Raw genomic sequence first — 21,901 nt, 5'->3', positions numbered from 1 at the left:
AAATAGCAGTCTTCAGATAACTAAACGAAATTCTAATCTACGAGTTTTTCTTCGTGGATTAGCTTTCACTGCTTTGACTAAAGCTGTTCTTAAAACTTGAAACTCTAGAGCCTCCTCGGTAATGAAACAGAAAATAATTAGACTTAAGAACTAATAAGACGGGCGATTATGAATAGGTGAGATTCACTATTGTTCTAAAAATCTGTGCTCAAAAATCCCTCTTAGAAGATACGGCACCTTCCTTTTTCAGATGACACCTATTTTTGCAAATTTATCGTCTCGATAGAAACGAGATCGATACGAGCAGAAAAAGGAGGAAAACGAGATGGAACTAGTCCCGGATCGTTTTCCACGGGCAAGTCGAGCTTCCTCGAGGCATCGTTTGATACCTGGCATCGTAATTGGCGTGATTAATTATTCTCTGCCTGCGGTTCGTTACGTGTCCGCGCCTGGCCCCGACAAAGTGAATCTTATCAGCGACCGCGGGGAACCCGATTCTTTGGCCTTCGGCGATTCATTAAGACCGATAAACGAGACTCGGGTCGTCGGGTCACCGGGTAATTGAGAAGCTGGATCGTCTGTGTATCTCTTATTAAAACTTCGCGAAACTGTCCCAGACATTTGAAAAAACTTCTGTGACCGCATTTAAACTCGCTATTGGAATGCCGATGAAAAAAGCATTCAGCCGAGCTACATCTGCAGCAATCTTGTTAAACATTGAACGAGTATAGGTAGAGCCTCGGCTGATGATAGTTCATGCTAGAGTCGTCCTCTATCCCATAACTATTTTTATTCACACATGATAAATTGAAACTGCAAAGTATAAACTGTAGGGACCGAAATGTGTAAGTAGATACAGACGACGTTGGTCAGCCACAATTCAGTTTTTGGCTGCTCTACAAATATTTTAACACTAAATCTACCGAGCAGTGAAAGTGGTCCACATTGCGTTATAATGGTTACAAAATAGAAAAATACTTGTATCACTAGACTGCGGATTTTTATGCAAAATAAAAATTCGTAAAATTACCAGACACAGGGCCTGCATAGACATGCGTTTATTTTTGAAATTTAGTGGATTGGAAATAACGCGGCAGTATTTTTTAATGCCTTAAATATCTTAGCAGTATTTGATCAATTGGTTTTTATCATAAACGTGAACATATTTTTACGCGTTTATTTTTAAAGAAATGCGACACGCACGGATGAAAAAGAAAACAAAAGTGGGCGCAGTTTCGATGCTCCCTCGTTCCCCGCGCCGTTGCAGTGGTTGATCATAGTGATCCGGTTTGCTCCTCCCCTAAGCTCGCACGCGTACGTGCGATCGTTGCGTCACGATCCCACGTTACGTCACCGTCGTCGTTCCGTTACGTCAGACGGGTTGTGCAATCTCGGGCTGCGAGACGCGACGGTGATGCACGATAATGACAGTAATATAACGGCAATTAGAACGCTATTACCGAAGCGTCGGGAGCACTTAACGGGTGCCCAACGATTCGCGGCGTGTTCCGCGTAATGCCGGCGCGACGACGTCGAGAGGCGTCGGAATCCGGCGGTTCTATTCGAGCGTCCGTTTCGAAAAGCGTCGCGACGCCACTACCGATCTTCGTCACGGACGAGAGATCTCGCCTGGAGGATCGCGATTCGTATAGTTAAACAACGAGCGAGGAGGAAGCGGGCCATTGTGATTTCGGCGATTAGACTGCGTGCACTAATGCCGGCCGCGCCGGTTGTTCCGCAGTTTGCACTCTTCTGCGCTTTCCTGATGGCATCGCATCTGATAGCCCCGCCGTCGTTGTTTATGCAAATATACATCCTCGCGCGATGTTTCATCGCATCGTGCACCGGGGGAAAAGAATCTGCTAACGCGTTCCTCCAGGTGCGAGCAACGTTGATTTCCGTTGATACGTTTCCTTGTGCTTTTCGCGCTTGAAATTCATTTTTCCGGCGTAATTAATATTTAATAAAAATTGTCTATCGCAAGAAGCAACAGGCCGATACTTACTTCTCACTTTAATCGTTTGACTTGGTTGGAGACAGTACATCGGTGTTTTAAAATCACTTTAATCTACTGTTTCAAAACCCATTTGAGCCCACTCAGTTGTTTATGCAAAATAAAGATAGTTTGTAAGAAACAGGTGCCAAATAGCCCTTTTATAAATGATTTTAGTCAGCTGAGACTCAATCCTCGGATCCGTGCTGTGACTTAGATCGTGTAGGGCTATTATTTTCTTGTGACTGCATCGAACGTAGAAAATACCGTCAATTAAACCAGTAAATACAGTTCAAATGATATCGTGTTTAGTGTCACTTTAATCAGAAAAATTCCACAAATGAGTTGACGAAAGTCCCATAATATAAATAATGAAAAATAATTACACGGCATGTTTACACTTTACACTACTCGACGACCGAGGCAGCTTGAGCTTCTGCCCCTCGTGGAGTCAAGACTTTACTGCACTTTAAATTGCACTTGCCCATTTTTCTCAAAAATACAGAAGATCCACTATATCGGAAGAATTAGCTCAGAAACAAATTTTGCCGCAAGCACCGTTTCAATCTCAAGAAACATTATTTTTCTTGAGCAAACGTGACCAAAGTAATTACTTCAGGGACTACACAGGCGTCTTTTGGCGGGCACACGAACCAGGACGAAGAGCGATTAAACGATCCAGATTTACCGGGTTATAGTGAGCTTTTGTTCAGGTTGAAGACCCGATCAGTGGCAACTCCGACGAAAAACAGCATTTCAAAGCGTCGCCTGTGTTCCCGCGGGGACGGAGGACGACAGTGGGAAAGCGGGAGAAACGGAACGAGACGAAAGGTATAAAGGCCGTGTGTTCGGCGTGGTTTGCCAAGGACCGTTAGGCAGTACGGGAATATGTTGGCGCCTCGTCTTGGCCTGCGTCCAACGTTCGCCGATGTTGGTGCACGCGGTTCCGACACGAGTCACCAAACGCGGCTGCCAACCGGGAACAAGAGCAAAAACGGGCCCGACCCGACCCGACCCAGCCCCTCTTCTCGGGGGCCGTAGACGTTAAATGATCGCTTGTCCGCCTCTTTCCGGCACGGAGTGCGCCATAGTCTGCGGGCACCTCGACAGCCACGCTTTTTCCCTAAGAGAAGAAGATTTTTTGGGAACGAAGACCTGTGGCTTCCCAATACAAACGTTTCATATCTATAACATTCCCAGAACGTTTCATCAATAGCTATGCCCTTCGTTAATGCACTTTTAAAGAACACACACTACTGTAGAAAGTAACTGTGATTAAGAGACTTTAGCGTTTATGATAAAAACGAGATGGTGGGATTTAACACGGTAAAGAAGTTAAAGGAATATAAGAATAGTATATTTTCAATGTATGATCATTAACCCTTGACGGACCAATGCCGTCATACAAGCGGCAAAAATCAAATTAATTAATAATATAAATATTTAAATTTATAATATAAATATTTTCCTTTCTATACGGGATATAAAAATGTTGAGTCCACAGTTTCTCTTCGTATGAAAAATAGCTTGGACCGGGTGGGAAGTGAACTTGAAATACTTCCGGACCGTTAAGGGTTAAAAACGAAATTTTAATGTGACGTCAATTTCTTGTAAATCAGGCAGAGAATTTTTGTTTCTCCCATAAAGAGTCAACGATTTTTTAATAGATTGCTTCTAATAAATTACATTGTAAATAATTTAGTGCACACGTTTGAAATGCCCCATGAAAGTATCCTTCTCTAAGAATTGATGCAGCTCGAAATGCCATAGTGGCAGGGCAAGCATTTTTGGAGGTAGTCGAAATACTTGCGGACGTTAGTGTACGTGTCGGCTCGTCCGCAAGAACATCCCCCGGTATGCGTGCGGCTAGGTATGCGCCTCGAAACAGCCCGCAGAAAGAACCCGTTGCATTTATAGTTCAGGGTCAGCAGACTCATCGCTGACTGTTCTACACCGCGGCCTACCGATCCCTCTGCCTCTGACACGACGACGTTGATCCTCTCTAACTCCTACGATCTCTCTCTCTCTCTCTCTCTCTCTCTCTCTCTCTCTCTCTCTTCCTCTTTTCAAGTCTTCCTTTTCCCGCTCGACATTCTGCCCCGGCCTCTGCCCGTCTTTTTCCGCCTTCTCGTTCCGCGAGACGCTCTTTTGCTCCTCTCCTTTGATGTGTCCTCTTATTCAGAGATTCGAGCGCGCTCCTTCGCCATGTTCTGCGCTCAACTCTTTTTGGTGCTTTTTCGCTAACAAGATCTGGTGTTACCACTGCGAGCCTCTATTTTAAGTATGCATGTCTCCTCGCAGTAGTCGTCATCGATGTTTTAATATTTCGTGAGAGCGGTCTTGGAGCTTGGGGCCAAGGGTGATATTACTTTCTGTTATAACTTTTAAACAAATAAACTTTTTGGAAATCTGTGTCCGTCGGCCAATTCAGCTCTACGAAGTACACAAGTGACATGAAAATCGAAATTTGATCTGTACAATTAATAGCTTTCGAGATGACGGATCAAACGCATTGCTATCCTAACTTTAATAGAAATATACAGCTTCGAGTTCTGCACGTTGAAAGTTAACACCTCGACAATGACTTGTACAAAATATATATTTAGGTTTATTTAGGTTTTAGGTTTTATATATATTTAGGTATTTAGGTTTAGTAAAAATATAATGTTTCATTTCAAAATTTAAACGTGACCTTCGTAGGACGCACCAGCGCTAGCTCAAGGTCAAATCGTGGTCAAGCTAGGATGTTACTCGGTCTCTGTTTCTTTCCGGCGACACTTCTCGCGCCGATCGTTTAGTCTCTCTTTGTAGATTTCCGCGAGGAGACGGCGGCGGCCCAGTTAAATATTCATGGTACACCTTGAAAGAGGATGCTGAAGCGGCGAGCGCAAGTTGCACGAATCGCAGAAAACTCGAAACATCCTTTGTGTCCGTTAATTTCCAATAAAAACTTGTTCCGCGCGTCGCGAATCTCTCGCGTTTCTCTTGTTCTCGTTTTGTTCCCCTCTTTGTCTCTTTCCATCTTGCTTTTTTCCAGCCCGACGGAGGGAAAGTGTGGCGACAACTATCAGAAATCGATAGCCGAACGTGTGCTCGCAGCAGTCGTGCCCACGCACGAGCAATTTCCAGTGACCTCGATGTCACCGGTAAAATTATTCCCGCCGCATCAGCCGGAGAGAGAAAGAGAAAGAGAGAGAGACACTTGCTTCCCCTTTCATCGGGGATCGCTTAAAATATACAGGACGCTCGGCGAATCTTCGAACGACTCGTTTAAAAGTAAATCGGTGTGCCTCTAATAATTTGACGCTGGATTTCCGTGGCTCTCGCCAGCGGATTTACATTTTTATGCAGGCAGCCGTCGCGTCGCGCCGGGCTGACAGTTCGACTAGGTTAAAAATAATCCCGGAACGAGCGACACGTTTCATTGAAGCTTTTACATTGCGATTTTTCGAAAATGCTTCCCGAGTGGCTGCATAATTTAGCCGGGCAAGATTCACTCATCGAGAATCTATTTCTTTTATTGAGAACTAAAAGGGGAACGTAAACCTTGTTACCGTTCTTTGAAGCACTTCCGATGTACTTTGCCGAGAAATTTTCCGCCTCGCGGGAGCTCGTTGAAAAATTATTTCTTCTCTTGATTACTTTATGTTTTTTATATCAACAGCTCGTTCCATTCCCGACTGAACTATAAGGCTTCCGAAACATATTAATGACTTTCTTCTGGTACAGCGCAGCTTTTCTGCGATTCTAAGCGGTGTATGTTTGCGCAAACATCCTCGATCTACTCAAAACTTTCTCCACTCCCGATTGAACAAAAAGATTTCAAAAGACGTGTAGCATTTCTTAAATATTCCACGATCTTGAGAAACTCGTTGTCACACTAATGCCTCTAATAAAAATTGGTTTGACCCCGTTCGACCCAGTCGAGGGAAACTTTAGCCACGTAGATCCTCCACCCACACTTTCCACGACTCCGAAAGAAAATCGTGCTTGAATTTGACAATAACGTGTACAGAGGTGGGAGGAAGCAAATCGTCGAAGCATCGATAATTACGGTCGATTGTCGAGTGTAGGAGTCGCGATACCGTCCGATCGATCGGCGTCGGCGTCGTGGACGTGCTCCGAGAAGTTTTTCCGTCGGCGGGTGGGCGGTCGCGGATGCGGGGAATTGTTTCCAAGTAATTAAACTAACGGAAGTTTTACCGTTAAAAGTTTGCCGGGTGTTCGCGGACGCCGGGGCGGTAAGTGGTTCACGTGCGGCGAGCAACTTCCACGGAGAGAGGACGACCGACCGCCGTGGCTATAGTTTAGGATCAGCTGCGCGAGCATGGTCGCGAAGGTTTCGTGCGCCGATCTTCGCCGGTTACGTAGCAAACGCGATTACCCGGGAATTAGTTCCACTCGATGCCGCGGACCGCGTGTCCCGTCCGACGAACCGCCCCCCGTAGTACCAATGTAAATTGCTGGGAACGCGAGCATGTTGAGGTTTCGTGGCCTGGCCCGGATCGCGAAGACGTCTTTGCGATCGCTGCATCGATCGCCGATCCGCTCCGGGACCCGTTCGAGCCCGTTCGAGCAACCTCGGACGAAATCTGCCCGTGTCTGGTCCTGGCGAACCGTTTCTACTTGAGGATAATAGACGCGTTCTTCCTGTCCAGTTAGTACTGCGGATCTTTATGCAAAATAAAAATAATATGCGTCAATTGCAAGAAACAGGATCTCAATAAGTATTCACTTCCTCTCTTAACCCTTTGCCCTACAATGTCGAGTCATACTCGTGACGAAGATTCTGAACAGAGTCTAATAAATATATTATTAGTTTCGTTTAAACCGAAATAAAATTCTATTTTGGTGTTTTTAATGTACAGCTATTGAAGAACATATAGGTATACAATAGATATAAATTTTCTCCTTTTCTTTTTAGGAAATTACGAATTACAAAAAAGTTCTAATCACTGAAGCTTAATCATTTCAGTGAGTAAGGAATTATATCGTATTTTCATTTTTCACCTATTCGTTTTTGTCACGAATGCATAAACCCCGCGGTGTAGTTGTTACTTTAACAAGCCGGAAATGTGTTGTATGCATTCAGGACTGTATCAGACGAAATCATGAACATTTTTGGTGGTCTTCCGGTTCAGACGAGAGCGGAGAAACTTGTGAGTAACTGTGCAAACATCGGTGGTCATAGATACATAGATACAGTTTGGAATCGAATAAAACTTGGTTGAACCCACCGAAGATTCCATCAGCATCCAGAAGTCAAACATAGTCGAACTCTAGCGAACTTCCCAATGAATTCCATTCTAGATAATCAAACTACCTCCGCGGGAACAAGATCCTCCGTCTGATCGCAAGTGAAGCTCTCTGCTTGATCCGAAACTAGCAGGGAACTTATTAAAGAGCGAATCACCGACCAAACTAGCGTAGAATAATCAACTAGCATCAAAGAAGACTGAATAAACGCTAATAAGAAGCGAAGAACGGAGGCAATAACGTGAAAAATGGAGGAGCACGATCTAAAAGTATGCCGAGATTAAAGCGAGCAAGAGTGAAAAATGAATGAAGCCAAGTTTGACAGTGACGAGCAGTCTAATAGGGAATCTTAGCGTGATAAGTAATACAATTTCTTCTATCGGGGCAGATATTCTTTCGGATCCGGCGCGACCAATATCCCGGGAGATCAGTTTCCGTCTGGATCACGAAGGACCCGTCGCTCATGCATAAACGAGGAGACATTCGGGCTGTCAATTTGCCATTTAATTGGGGGCTGAAGCGAGAGCTGCCATGCACGTCACTCGCAGAGATTTATCGCGCGACGGTCTCACGGCTAAGCAACGAAAATTACCAATATTCGAGAGCGGTGCTCTCGTCATTCGGAAACGGAAGTTGCCGGACTCAGCGTGGCAGCGAGAAACCAAGAAAGAGAGAGAGAGAGAGAGAGGGAGAGAGAGAATGAGAGGGAGAGAACGGTGTGACACACTCGCGAACTGTCGGCAAGTTCGGCGCTGACCTATTGGCGTGCTTCGACTGCCAACGAGGGATCGTCGTCCCCCGGAAAGATTTCTCGCAGACGAACCAGCAACGGCTCCCAGAGGGCTGCGCGAGGGAGGAGGAGGAGGTCAACAGCCTCGGAAACTTCCTACAGCAAGTTTCCCCGCCGCCCTAACGAACTAAGTTTCGAGGGGCGAGCCCGGCCCCGAAACTCGCACGGCTCTTAATCGGCCGGGAATTCTATCGCGAGCAGTCAGGAAAATGACACGGGCCACGTAACCGGCTCGTTCCAGACAACTTCGGACCTGACTTAGACGTTGATTAACGCGACCACCTCGGACGGTTTGTCCAAACCGCCGCATACTTCCAAAACATTTTTTAGACATTGTACGGTGCTTCTTTACTGGTTGTCAAAATTTAAACGCGGCTACTACAGTTGCTGTGGTTTCATCATAAGGGTTGTGAGAAGTTGAGTAGCGTGTTGAAGGTCGTATGAACTAGTATGATTGCTTAACGACGTCAAGAACTTCCCAAAAAAATTTTTAGACATTGTACAGAGCTTCTTTACCGCATGTAAAAATTTAAACGCTGCTAGTCAGATGCTGCGAAAAGTTGAGCAACGTGTTGAAGGTTGTACGAACTAGTATGAATGTTTAACTACGTTCAAAACTTCCCAGAACATTGTTTAGACATTGTGCAGTGCTTCTTTGCTGCATGTAAATATTTAAACGCGGCTAGTAGAAATTGAGTAGCGTGTTGGAGGTCGTATGAACTAGTATGATTGCTTAACTACGTCAAGAACTCCCCAAAACATTTTTTAGACATTGTACGGTGCTTCTTTACTGCTTGTCAAAATTTAAACGCGGCTAGTACAGTTGCTGTGGTTTCATCATAAGGGTTGTGAGAAGTTGAGTAGCGTTTCGAAGGTCGTATGAACTAGTATGAATGCTTAACTATGTCAAAAACTTCCCAAAAAATTTTTTAGACATTGTACAGAGCTTCTTAACCGCATGCAAAAATTTAAACGCTGCTAGTCAGAAGCTGCGAGAAGTTGAGCAACGTGTTGAAGGTTGTATGAACTAGTATGAATGTTTAACTACGTTCAAAACTCTCCAGAACATTGTTTAGACATTGTGCAGTGCTTCTTTGCTGCATGTAAATATTTAAACGCGGCTAGTAGAAATTGAGTAGCGTGTTGGAGGTCGTATGAACTAGTATGGGTGTTTAACTACGTCAAAAACTTGCCAAAACATTTTTTAGACATTGTACAGAGCTTCTTTATTGCATATAAAAATTTAAACGCGGCTAGTACAGGTGCTGCGAGAAGTTGAGTAGCATGTTGAAGGTTGCATGAACTAGTGTGAGCGTGTAGAAGTGTTCATCTCGCGCAGAGGTGCCGATACGAATGTTCCATCGAGTTTCTGGCCTCTCGGACTATCGTGACAGGACAAAAGGCATAGATACTCACGGTGAACGGTTTGAGTTTCGAGTAATCGACGAAGTCGATTCGTCGATCCTGCATGAACTCGAGCGGCATTGCGTCTTCGGGGAGCTCGGCACGCGCCAGCAGGGGGTAGAATGTCTGCAACAGAATCAGTGTCGAGGAGGTTTGAGCTCTCGCAATTAGACCTCTGCCGGTGTTGTGTCGGGCACAATCGTGACGCGACAAGAGGGCCGAATTAAGATCTCGGCGAATTGATATGACAGTCGCAGAAGCGAAAGCACGAGCAGGTGCAGAAGCAGGGGAAGGAGAAGGAATCGCGACCACGTGGCGACGCGTAATTTTTTAACGAATCTAATTTGCCCGGTGCCGGTGCCCGCGCGGCCGTATCTCGCTTATTAAGCCGCGTTTCCGTCGTCTCGGCCGTTTAATCAGAACCGCGTCTCAGACACCGAGGAAATAACCGTCGGGGCTCGAGTGTCGGCCTGACAGATAATTAAAAGTTCCAGCTAATTACGATTAAAACTCGCGTCGACTGAAAGCGAGAGGGGGGAGAGAAAGAGAGAGAGAGAGAGGGAGAGGGAGAGGGAGAGGAAGGGTGGCGAAACACAGCTGCAGAATGGCGGCCCCGGGGATACGACCGATTCTTCAGACGACACCGGGATCGCGGGGCCACTTTCTATGCAAACTGCGAACCATTCGCGCTCGCTCCGCTGGAAAATTCGAAACTGCAATCTTCCGGGCGCGTTCTCGCGAGAACCGACACCTTTCGACGCGACCGATCGACTGAAATCGCTTCGACGACACACCGGAGCGGCACTTTGCGTTTCTTATCCGATCGACGACCGCGGCGGCGGCGGCAGCTCGCTGTTTTATTAAAAAATCGGAACTGCGAGCAGAGTAAGAGGAAATCGTACGTGCTATAGAATTTACATAGAGTTCGGGTGATATAAAACATTGAAACGCTTCTGTAGGTTCGAGGATAAAAATGTAAGGCTGCAGAGACTGTGGTGGGAATAATGGAACGGTCAAGGAAATTGAACGACAGGAAGAATGTGTAAGGTAGAGATAATTCCGAATAATATAATTCAAACCCTTGCTGCGAAAACCGAAGCACTTCTTTTAGGAAAACTGTGCCCGCCTACTAAATAATAGAACGGGTGTCTGCTAGATAGACGTATGTGACATTTCGTGAAATTTATGAGATGTGAAGACAATTCGTTGCTAAATATAGCCGCTTAGTGTCACGTAAGCTCCTTCATCTTCTTTGAAAAATTAAAATTCGACATACTAGCTGATTCTTTCATTGTTACATTGTGAGCAACGAACTGTTTTACCTTCTGCGAAATTAATAAAATTTAACATGTACCCTTACACTGGACATCTATTCAGTTTTAAATATACAGACGGACCTCTTAGCAGCAGGCTAAATTTTTAACTGAAAATTTGAACCCTCGGTGAACTTTTGCTTCGCGTCGATTTTCTGATGGATCATTTAAAAAAGGAATATGGTCGAAGAGGCTGTGCACGAACCAGCCGGGTTCAAGGAGCAGGTACGTGTATGAGGAAGGGGTTAGAACGTACAGGAATTTTTATGAGAGCTAAGTTGACATTCCGACGTGTTAAAGAGAAGAAAAAAGGGCTCGCTTACAAGGGCTGGCCAGGCGACCGTGTTCGCGACAGCGGTGGCGCCCCTCAAGGGTTTCCCGTTGATACGGTGATGGTGGTGGTGGTTATTATTCGCGTGGTTGTGATGATCGATGGCGATGAGGCTGGCATGCCTGGGGTCAGGTCGCTCGGCCCAGTTCAGACCCTTTTCCACCAGGAAAAACGAGAACACCGCGTCCCTGTGCGGCGATAGCCATTCTCTTCTTTGCCACTCTACGTCGTCGTACTCTACGAGGATCTGAAACAAAACCATCAAGCTCCGTTAGAAAAAAACCAAAAGCCAATCAGTCAGCCAATGCTAGATTAGACCAGCTAGATCACTGGATCAGATCCATGTGTTCGTGGCGAAAGGGGTGGGAGAAGCACAGAACAGTGGAACAGGTTTTAAATATTTATATATTAGGTGTACCCATAAGTAACCAATTATTTGCAAAGAGAAAGAGGAAACACGTATTCTTTTACAGTTTTCGGTAAAGCAGCCTGTGTTCAAAATATTCGAAAAAGTATCATTTATTTCACAACCCTGTAATAAAATGGCGGCGTCCGTACCTTCCGAGGATCATACTCGTCATTGCATACATTTTCATTTTCATGCGGGATTTAATGCAACGAAAAAATCAAAGAATTGCAATGGGAAGTTTTACCACACACCCCCGTACTCACTGGATATTGCTCCCTCTGACTATCATCTTTTCAGATCTCTGTTTATTACAGCTGAGAGAAAAACGATACGCTAAGGGGGTTAATTGGGAACAGAATTACGGGTTTGAAGGCGGAGGACTTTAATTTTGAGGAAATATGCTAATGTTAATTTATGAAGCTGCGTACCATCGACGCTCGAGAGCATCTAGATCGCGGGCAGCGGCGCAACAATAATCGATGTCCGGTCGCGACCCTTAAATCGGCACCAGGTCGGAAAACACGGGTCGGGGGGCGGAAGGTTGATGTTGTCCGATTAACGTTATCCATTATTCATAAACCGCGAGCTGGATCGACGTTAACGGGGCTACGATGGCGGGGTTGGGGGGTGTTACGGGCGGATTCTCACGGTCGGTTTACTGCGGGGCTTCGTTAACGCGATGAATTCGACGCCGGCGAGCGGCGTCGCCGAACGCTCGCTAATTGAAGGTCGGCCTGGCCTGCCCTGCCCTGGCTGCGAGTCGCCTAATAAATACAATCACCGTGTCCGACTGTCCTGATAAAATTGACCGAGTCTTTCCACGGCTCCGCCCCGCGATCGACAGACCCGTCCCGATCGATAGATGCTCAGAAATTCACCAAACCTGCATCGATCTCGAGAGAACGATCGTTCCACTTTGTCTCCCCCCGCTATACGTGCTGGTAATTACGAGAACGGGGTAAGTCCATTTATTCATAAAATTGTACCAGAACGCATATTTTGCGAAACATTTTCTTCCACGAGGCAAAGATATCTTTTAATATATTCAGATTGCGAAAGTATCGCGAGCAAAATATGTATGACTTACATCAGATTCATAATTAATCAGCGGTGCTTTATGCAAAATAAAAATGTTCTGCTTCGGTTGTGGAAGACGGGAGCCGAGTAAAAAGATTTTACTAATTTCAGTAAATTGAAAACAATTCATCGCTGTCTCTAAATTCTCTTATATCTTTCCTACTCGTTTTTGGCATAAATGCGCAAAACCCGCTACTCATAATCACCGGATGATTTGTCTCTGTGGACGCGGACGGAGCGATCGATGCAGCAAAAATCGCGATGAAAACCACGCAGAAGCCGACACGCCGGTATTTATGCGGGACTGCAAGACGTCCGCGAGTTAATTGCCGGATAAATATTAATGCGCGATCGAGATCGACGCGGTGCCGCCGCGCAAATAACATAAATGTTAATAACGGGGCGTGGAGGCAGTGCGTCGTCGTCGATTTTTTATTTATAAGCTGTCCCCACCAACAATTTCCCCTCGCTCCCGGGGCAGAATTGATGCCCGCGGATACACGCTCCCGGTTTGTTATTTGCTCGCGTTTTTATCTCCCCCCCCCCCCCTTTTTCCAGCCCCAACTCGAAATTCGAACCCGGCCGGCCGAATAATTGCGAGTCCGGCGTCCAATGATGACGCGGATAATTAACGTACAAACACACCGGCTAATTGCTATGCGAATCGCTGATAATTATGTCGCGATAACACCGGTGAAATTTTTGCCGCGGTTCGAGCAACTTCGAAATTATTGTTTCTGCGCGAGCATGTAATTTTTCTTGCAGGCCGACTATGCTGGAATGATCCACTTTCGATCTTGATTGTTGAACATTGTTCTCGTCGCAAATCATTTTAATGGGGCGAAATCACCCTCTATAATCTTGTTCTATTTTCTTCGATATGATTTTACACGAACACAACCTGGAGGGAAGTTGCTAGTAATTTTTCTTGTGGGCTGGCTATGCTGGAATGATCTACTTCCAATTCGTATAGAAGAAAGAATTTCTTTGTTCGATAAAAATCATTATAGAGCGTTGAAATTACCCCGTGTAATCTTGATCTACTTGCTAAGTACGCTTTCATGAAGTTACGACCCAGAACGCAGCTGTAAATAATTGTTCTTGTTCGGTGACTACATTGAAACGATCTCCTTTAAGTTCGTAAGTAAGGAAAAAATGTTTAAGGGTGGAACCGACCACTATAACTTTCTTCTAGCTTCTCGAGTACGATTTTATAAAAATACAACCCAGTACAACATTGTAACCAACTTTTTCCATGGTCTGTCTTTATTAGAGCCATCTACCTTCAATCTGGATGTAAGAAAACATTTTTTTCTCCGTCAAAAATCATTTCAGGTGGGTGAAATCAAACTGTTACAATCAACAAATAATTTTTTTCGAGGGTTGCCAATACTAGAACGACCAATATGTAATTGATCGAATGAAACTATAAACCTCGCCCTTTTCCATCAACAAACAGAAATCATTTTAAAAATATCAACACGGTTCCAAAGACCGGTGCATCCAATTTCCATTTCCAGAGAAATAGATCCCCATGCAGGCAGGATGATCAAGATAATCTCGGCTGAAAGGAGATCAGAGAGTCCGTTAAAAGCGCGGGGAAACCAAAGCCTGGTAGTTGAGCATTCGTCCGACAGACGGCGATAGCTCTCGGAGTGGGGATTCGTAATGGCTGCCGGGATAATAAGCCCCGCCTCCGGAGGGCTGTTAGCTCCCGCCCACCGGTTGCCATGGCGACGACGGGTCGGCCATTTTGGTCTCGCGACCTACCACAACCTTCCCCTACCAGGCTGCCGAACCTTGTCCCCTCCACGCGTCGTTGTTGAACCCCGATTCACCTCCTTTCCCCTCGACCTCGTGGCGACGCGCGCCGTCGCGGTTCGTTTCGCGTTCCTCTTGTCTCGGACGCGGACCGGAACGGTGCACGCGTGTTATTGTTTCCCTCCGGCGCACGACGCGGCCCACAGATTCGTTATCGACCATCTTCGAACGCCGAGTTTCGGGATCTTTAATCCGCTGGCCGAACGACTCCCACCAGAGAGCCCCGATAATCGTTCCAGGCACGAAACCTGGTCGGCTCCGAATTGATTTTTCGATCGAGAAGCGGCGAGAACAGAAATTGGGAGGCCCTTAAGGGAGGATTTTCGTGTGAAAAAGGAAAATTGACTGTTTTAACATTTTTATGGGAAAATATTAGTTGTAGAGGTTTCGTATTTTGTGGGTACAAAGATATGTCCAAAAACTAGAAAAATGATTCTGGACCTGACAGCAATCGGGAGGCCCTTAAGGGGGGATTCTCGTGTAAAACATGACAATCGACTATTTTAACATTTTTCTGAGAAAATATTACTTATAGAAGTTTCGTAATTTGTGGGTGCAAAGACACGTCCAAAAACTAGAAAAATGATTCTGTACCTGACGGAAATCGGGAGGCCCTTAAGGGAGGATTCTCGTGTAAATCACGACAATCGAATATTTTAACATATTTCTGGGAAAATATTACTTATAGAAGTTTCATAATCTGTGGATACAAAGAGATGTCTAAAAACTAGAAAAATGATTCTGTACCTGACAGAAATCGGGAGGCCCTTAAGGGAGGATTCTCGTGTAAATCACGACAATCGAATATTTTAACATATTTCTGGGAAAATATTACTTATAGAAGTTTCATAATCTGTGGATACAAAGAGATGTCTAAAAACTAGAAAAATGATTCTGTACCTGACAGAAATCGGGAGGCCCTTAAGGGAGGATTCTCGTGTAAATCACGACAATCGAATATTTTAACATATTTCTGGGAAAATATTACTTATAGAAGTTTCGTAATTTGTGGGTACAAAGAGGCGTCTAAAAACTAGAAAAATGATATTGTACCTGACAGAAATCCGGAGGCCCTTATGGGGGGATTCTTGTGTAAAGCAGGAAAATTGACTATTTGAGTATTTTTTCTGGGGAACTATTGGTTACAGAAGTTTATTATTTTATAGTTACAAAGATACATCCATAAGCAAGAAATTTTGTGTTAATGAATTGAATATTTTGTGTCAAGTTTTTATTAAAATTCTGAAATGAGACAAGTTTCGTCATCTCGATGAATTCCAGTATAAAATTTTGCGATAGCATTTTTGAGGTTCTACTTTTAGAAATTACACCGAAAAATCGATTTTTTTTGACCAGTTACACGAGAATCCCCCTTGAAGTTCGAGATTTGCCTTGCGAGCGGATTTCTTGCCGCGCGAGGAAAAATGCACGAGGGCTCGACGGTGCGCCGGAAGCTCGCCAACCCCCGTTAGAGCCTTCCGTGACTCTAATCACTGTCATTTCCACTTTCGAGCGGCGTAACGACGACCGGAGGCGTGGAAAAAAGCCTCGTTGTCCCCAGATCGCGGGCTACCGATAACCGACACGTTGTTTTCTTGCTTTTTAAAGCTCGACCTGTCACGCCTAGGTCCGCGACTGAGACGGTGTTTCAGGCTTTTGTATGGTTTTGCAGGTGCTCGACGGATTTTCTCTGCTCGAGGATGATCGAGTCGTGGATCTGTTTCGAGCAACGATAGGCTGTATTTGATTTTTAGAGAGTGAAAACCGTCGCAATTGGACTCGAGTGGGATCGAATCAACAGTTAGACGACGACGACGACGACGACGAAGACGACGTCGCGTTGCGTAAGGGCTCATTAAGAATTACGTTAGAGCCGGCTCTCCGGCCTCTGCACGCTGTTCTCGAGCGTCTCGCGTGCTCACGTTCACTTTTGCGCGCTGCCCTTTCGCGAACGCCGGGGTTCCTCCGGATTTCGCGGATCATGCTCGGTAATTATGAGTAAATGCGCCGAGGGTGCAAGGAACTCGGAAAATGCTCGGACTCTTCCTGCAGAAATCAATTAGCGAATCACGGGATGTTGAAATCGCGCTGGAATCGCTCTACGTGAAACAGCAAATCGGAAAAGTATACTGAAGACGCAGGGAAGAAAATATAAAATAGTAGAATGACGTACAAGAGTGAATCGTTGTCGGCGAAATTCATTTCTGACATGTTTCTGAAGCATTCGATCCTGCAGTAAGTAGAAATGGTCGACAATGAACAGACGCGTTTAAATGAAACTATTGAGAGTACTTCGGCGTGACAGTAAGCAGAAGTGGCGAGCAATGAGCTGACAAGTTTCATTCGAATGATTGAAAGTACAGTAGACATTTGTTCTTGTACGGACAGTTGAAATGGCAAACAATGAATAGACAAGTTCGACTGAGATAATTGAACGTACACTGGATATTCGTTCTGACAGTCCGTAGAAATGGTAAACCATGAACAGACACATTCGACAGAAGTAATTGAAAGTACAGTAGGTAGATGTTCACTCTTTCAATAAGTAGAAACAATATGCATAAAAATTCAATTCAAACAATTGCGAGCACGGTAGAACCTCGGTTATCCAAACCTGTGGTATTCTCTATATGTTCCAGTAGGCAACAGTTTAATCGAAATTGATCTGTGCACAATACAATTCATGTTACACAAATCGATAAGTCGTTCATTTAGCTCTGTAATTAATTAACTGTTCAATTAATTGAACACGTATGTACACATGTTACCCTAATTAATTCGGGTTGTTAAGGTTCTGTCATAGTTACTGTTTAAAGTGTAGTGTATGTTTCAAGTACAGGGCTGTGAATGTTTGAGTACAATATCGGTAACAGAAAATAATAAAAATTGATATTGACAACAATAGAAAGCACTACCAAAAAATAAGTAAGAACCAAATAATAGATTTTGTACTTGACAGAAATCGGGAGGCCCTAAAGGGAGGTTTCACGTGTAAAGCAGAAAAATTGACTATTTTTATATTTTTTCTGGAGAACTATTAATTACAGAAGTTTATTACTTTATAGGTACAAAGATATATCTAGTAAGATATTGGTAACAGAAAATAATAAAAATTGAATCAGAGGAAATGGCCACAATCCGGAGTAGAGACTAGCAGTTTATTGACACCAATAGAAACCACTACCAGAAAATAAGTAAAAACCAAATAATAGAAAACGGGTGCCATAGCTAGCTTGTCAATCAAAATAGAAAATAACTATTCAGTTTAAAAACGACCTGGTAGCTTTCAAGCGGATCTACCGATATCGCTGCCAGACGGCACACGATTCCCCATTTCCGAACGCCATCGTGCCACTCAGAGCACGAAAATCTCCCGGCTAGGTTCACGGGGGTGTATTCTAATTCCATGGCCGGTGACCTTGAACGTTAACCCCCGCTAGAGGAGTTCAGAGGAAAGAGAGTCGCGCCGGCATCTTTCGATCGTATCGCGGAACAAACTTGTCCGTGGTAGTTCGAACTTTTCGAACGGAGAAAATGGGGCGATCGAGGGGAAGCATGGGGGTGGCAAGGGGGGACTAGAGGAGGGAGGGCGTCGTTCACCGGAATACAGGGACACAGGGAAAGTTGGCTTCATGCGGCAAACAAGCCTGCATTCCACTCGCGCGGAAAGCAGCATCAAAGGGTAGCTTGCGTCATCCCGACGTCTGTCGATCGAATATTGGATCGAGTTCCCCGTCAAATACTGGAAACGGGAGCATGGAACCAATGGGCGCCTCCTCACCCCCCTTTTCCCTGCACCCCCTTCTCACCCTTCCGTTCGGAATCGTCGAGTATGCCGCGTTTTGCGCCATAATGCTTCGCTCTCTAATAATAGAACGATCGAATGCCGAGTTTCTTTTAATTTCGGGACTTATCCCCGTCCGCTCCAGAACCGAGATAGTAATTCCAGGCTCGATAATAATCGCCGGCCGAGAAAAGGAATCCGCTCCCATTTTCGTTCGCTGCGCAAAAAAAACCCGTCCGTCACGGACCTTCATTATGGTTAAATAACGGTAATGACGCGACGCGAAGGAAGCGAGGCTTTCAGTGTCGGGCCCCCATAGTGCATCGCGGAAATTTGAGCGGAAAATGTACCTTTCAAACGACGGCCCCCTGTGCACGCTTTTTTAATCTGCGCCGGACCAGGGGATCTTTACGCGAATTTTTGGAAACTAATCTAACGCGAGGCATCAAAAATTGGTCCCTGCGTTACACGTGCCATTTTAGGCGAAATAAGTATTTTCCCTGTTCAACGGTGGGTTCACAGTCGCGTTGACATTTTTTCCAGAATAATTATTTCGCTCGGTGCGTCTACAGAAATTAATTATCGTCTTCTCATAGCCGCTACACAATTTCGTCGATTTTATAAAATAGTACGGGTGGACGAAGGAAAAATATGCGATTAAAATGTTTCAAATAAATTCATTAGATAAGATGATAGTAATTTCTCTTAAACAGTGGAGGTGAACGTAAAATATGCGATTGAAATGTGTTAAGCGCATTCATTAGATAAGTTCGTACTAGAGCCATTTGAATAGAAGCTCTTCGATTAAATTGAGCAATTAAAATCGAAATAAATCCAAATGTTGTTCAACTATTGAAACAAATTCACGCGTACCACGTTCAATGCGCCACGTTTCACGATATGGCAACGCCAAAAATCACGTACAGCGATTCTGTAAAATTTGAGACCTTTTCTATTCGAGAGCTGAACCGAACAAAAGATGAAACAGAATGCAAAAATAGGGAATCTAATGGGACGAAGGGGCGACAGGTGAAATGTCGAATCCGTTGAGGACCGAACGACCGCAACCGGGGCTCGATTTCCCGCAGGTGTGCCTCGACCAGTGTCCGATCGTTCGTTCTTTCCATTCAGGCTCTCGAAATAATCGTGGGCCGCGCGCAGGTTTCGCGGGGAATCGGGTCGAGCAATATCGAGATGCAAAGCATCGTGCGGTGGTGCATTGTGCGGACCTGTTCTCGGGGGCGAGAACGCATTGTGCGCCGGCAGGGGACGCAGCCGCGAGCACGTGCGGCGAATAAAGGCAAAACTAATGACACACTGAGGGATTCGGGGCAGCGAGGACGCGGAATAAACCCCGGCACCGGGGGAGCAAACGGAAGAATGGTGCCGGCGACAGAATCCTACGTTCCCCTTTCTGGCCCCTTTATGCCAACAGCCCCCAGTATTCGCGGGGGACGTTGTTAACGCGACGAGACGAAACGAAACGCGACGAAACAATGAGGAACCATCTCTCTCTTTCTCTCGCTCTCTCTCTCTCCCTCTCGCATTCGTCGGAGTCGAAGTCGCGGCCGGATGCCACGGGATCGCTCAAATTTTTTTCAACCATCTCGAATCGCGAGACAGCTCCGTGAAATGGCGGACGGAAGATTAAAGTGCCAGGACTCGCGCTTAACGTTTCCGGTTTTACAGATGAACCTCGCACATGTTCTGTCCCTTGGCGGACGCCCTTTCTCCACCCTTATGGTTCTTTAGCATTTTCAACCCTTAACGATCCAGAGGTACAGTCTTCTCTCGATATATGTCGCAAATACTTGGCTGATAAAAGTCGCAGAACTATCCCCACTACTGCGGGAATAATTTCCCCGTAAGGGGCCGCGAAGTTCGAGAGGCCTCGAACGCCGAGGCGTGTAAACATAATACGGGTCGAGAGTAAATAATAGTATCTCCTGGACGATGTATGTCGCTGGCAAAACCCGTTTTGTTGACATATATCGAGAAAACACTGTATTTCAATTTAATTTGCCGCTGGGTCGCATTTACCGCCGGGAAGATTTTGATATCAGTTGTAGAAGAAAAATAACAAAATTATTTTTGCCGCAATAAAGAACATTCAGTGGATTGAGTTCGAAACCTCCATCACGAGCCTGACTCGATGTTATAGTGCAAGGGGTTAATATAAATTACTCTTGTTTTATAGGATTCTTAACCGGTTAGCTGTTTTTTACGAGTATACTCGTGAAGAAGAAATACAGCAATATTTTGTTTTATGACGAGTATATTCGTCATGCGTGAGAAGTAGTTACAATTTTAGAGAAAGCTAAAATATATTCGTAAATTTCAAGATGTTTGAAATATTCCATACTACTTAATTCTATATTATAACTGCCACACATATTCTGTGTTTGACGAGTATACTCGTCATCGCTTAATACTTGCGACGCAATTTAGGCGCACATTTTGCAAATAGGCCGCAACAGCTAACTGGTTCAGATCGGCGCTCAAAGTGTTTGTATTTCATTCACGGAAACAGTCAGTCAGAGAGCATCGAACTTTCCAACAGACAAGAATTTTTTCTGGTCAGCGCAAATCGGTAAACGAAATCCGTGAACAAAGTCGAGAGACAGCGTCCCCGACCCCACAATCCTATAAACGGGGTTAATCAACGCGGGCTGGTGTCTCGCGGCCGAGCCAAGGAAGCTGCATATTTTAGAAACACTTTTCCGCACCCGTTTCAAGCGGGGTCCGCTCGTCGGGAAATTCTCAAGTTGTCCGACGAAAAATCGGCCAGCTGACTCGTTAGAGCGGAAAACGGAAAAACGCGCGGTGCGAGAAGAAACAAAAAAAAAGAGAGGAGCGGAGAAAAGAAGGGTTGATGGAGAAAGATAGAAGAAGAAGAAAGAGGGAGCGAGAGAGAGAGAAAGAGAGGGAGGTAGGTTGCACAGGGGGTATGAGAGCGCAGTGATACGCACGGTAGAAACTAGATATATGAACGCGGACGAGCTCTCGTCGAAACGTGAACCCTATTTCCCCGGGAATTACGAGTGGCCGGGGTTGGGGCGTGTGGGGGTGGTTACACGAGGGAGGCGCGCACTTCTCGACAAAAGATCTTTTTTCCATTCCTCGTGGCGTCGTTAGGTCTCCCCCCCTCTCGCTCCCTCTCTCTCTCTCTCTCTCGGTCCCTCTCCAATCCTTCCATTCCGCTCGTCTAGCTCCCGCAATCACCCCCGCGCGCGCAGTTTCTCTCGTTCCTCTTTGTCCCTGTTTCGCTGCAGCGCGCACTTTTCATACACCGGGGAGGCTCGTGTATTTTCCGCGGAAATAGGCCGAGAGCGTGGAGAGAGGAGCGGCGAACGAGGACCGCGAACACACCAGAAGGAGGATGGGAAAAGAGAGCGCTCGGTGACTCTGGCTGCGGTGACCTCTTTCTGGCCGGGCACAGAGCGCTCAGGCTCAGGCTCCGGCTTCGGCTACGGCTCCGGCACCGGCTCAGGGCTCCACACCACAGCCAACGATCGAACACCGGAGAGAGACAGCCAGACAGAGAAAGACAGCGACGGGGAGAGAGAGAGAAAGAGAACCGGACGACTGGCAGGTGTTGCGAAGGGCTATTTCTTTTTCCCACCCTTCTTCCCGTCCTCTTCCTCTTCGTCCTACTCTTGGTGCTCTGCTAGGCACTCTCGCCTCTTCCTCCGCGTATACCCACCCGCGGCGGCCACCTCGACG

At 45.7% G+C, this 21,901-nt stretch overlaps 1 protein-coding gene and 1 long non-coding RNA gene across 5 annotated transcripts in view; one reads left to right on the top strand and one right to left on the bottom strand.

Annotated features, from left to right (window-relative positions):
* LOC143354397 (uncharacterized) overlaps positions 1-21,901 on the top strand; it is a 532,419-nt gene that overhangs the window by 418,937 nt on the left and 91,581 nt on the right. The window lies entirely within an intron of this gene.
* The window catches only part of Kdm3 (Lysine demethylase 3), a 365,285-nt gene that overhangs the window by 291,775 nt on the left and 51,609 nt on the right, over positions 1-21,901 (bottom strand). For all 4 annotated transcript variants that reach the window (XM_076788423.1, XM_076788426.1, XM_076788424.1 and 1 more), the window contains exons 2-3: positions 11,080-11,334; positions 9,456-9,569 (exon numbers count right to left, since the gene is read on the bottom strand). In XM_076788423.1, coding sequence (XP_076644538.1) covers positions 9,456-9,569; positions 11,080-11,334 — 369 coding nt within the window. The remainder of the gene's footprint in view (positions 1-9,455; positions 9,570-11,079; positions 11,335-21,901) is intronic.

Source organism: Halictus rubicundus, chromosome 5, assembly GCF_050948215.1.
Source record: "Halictus rubicundus isolate RS-2024b chromosome 5, iyHalRubi1_principal, whole genome shotgun sequence".
Taxonomy (NCBI): Eukaryota; Metazoa; Arthropoda; class Insecta; order Hymenoptera; family Halictidae; genus Halictus; species Halictus rubicundus.
The sequence above is the reverse complement of the archived record's forward strand: the minus strand, read 5'-3'. Positions and strand labels throughout refer to the sequence as shown.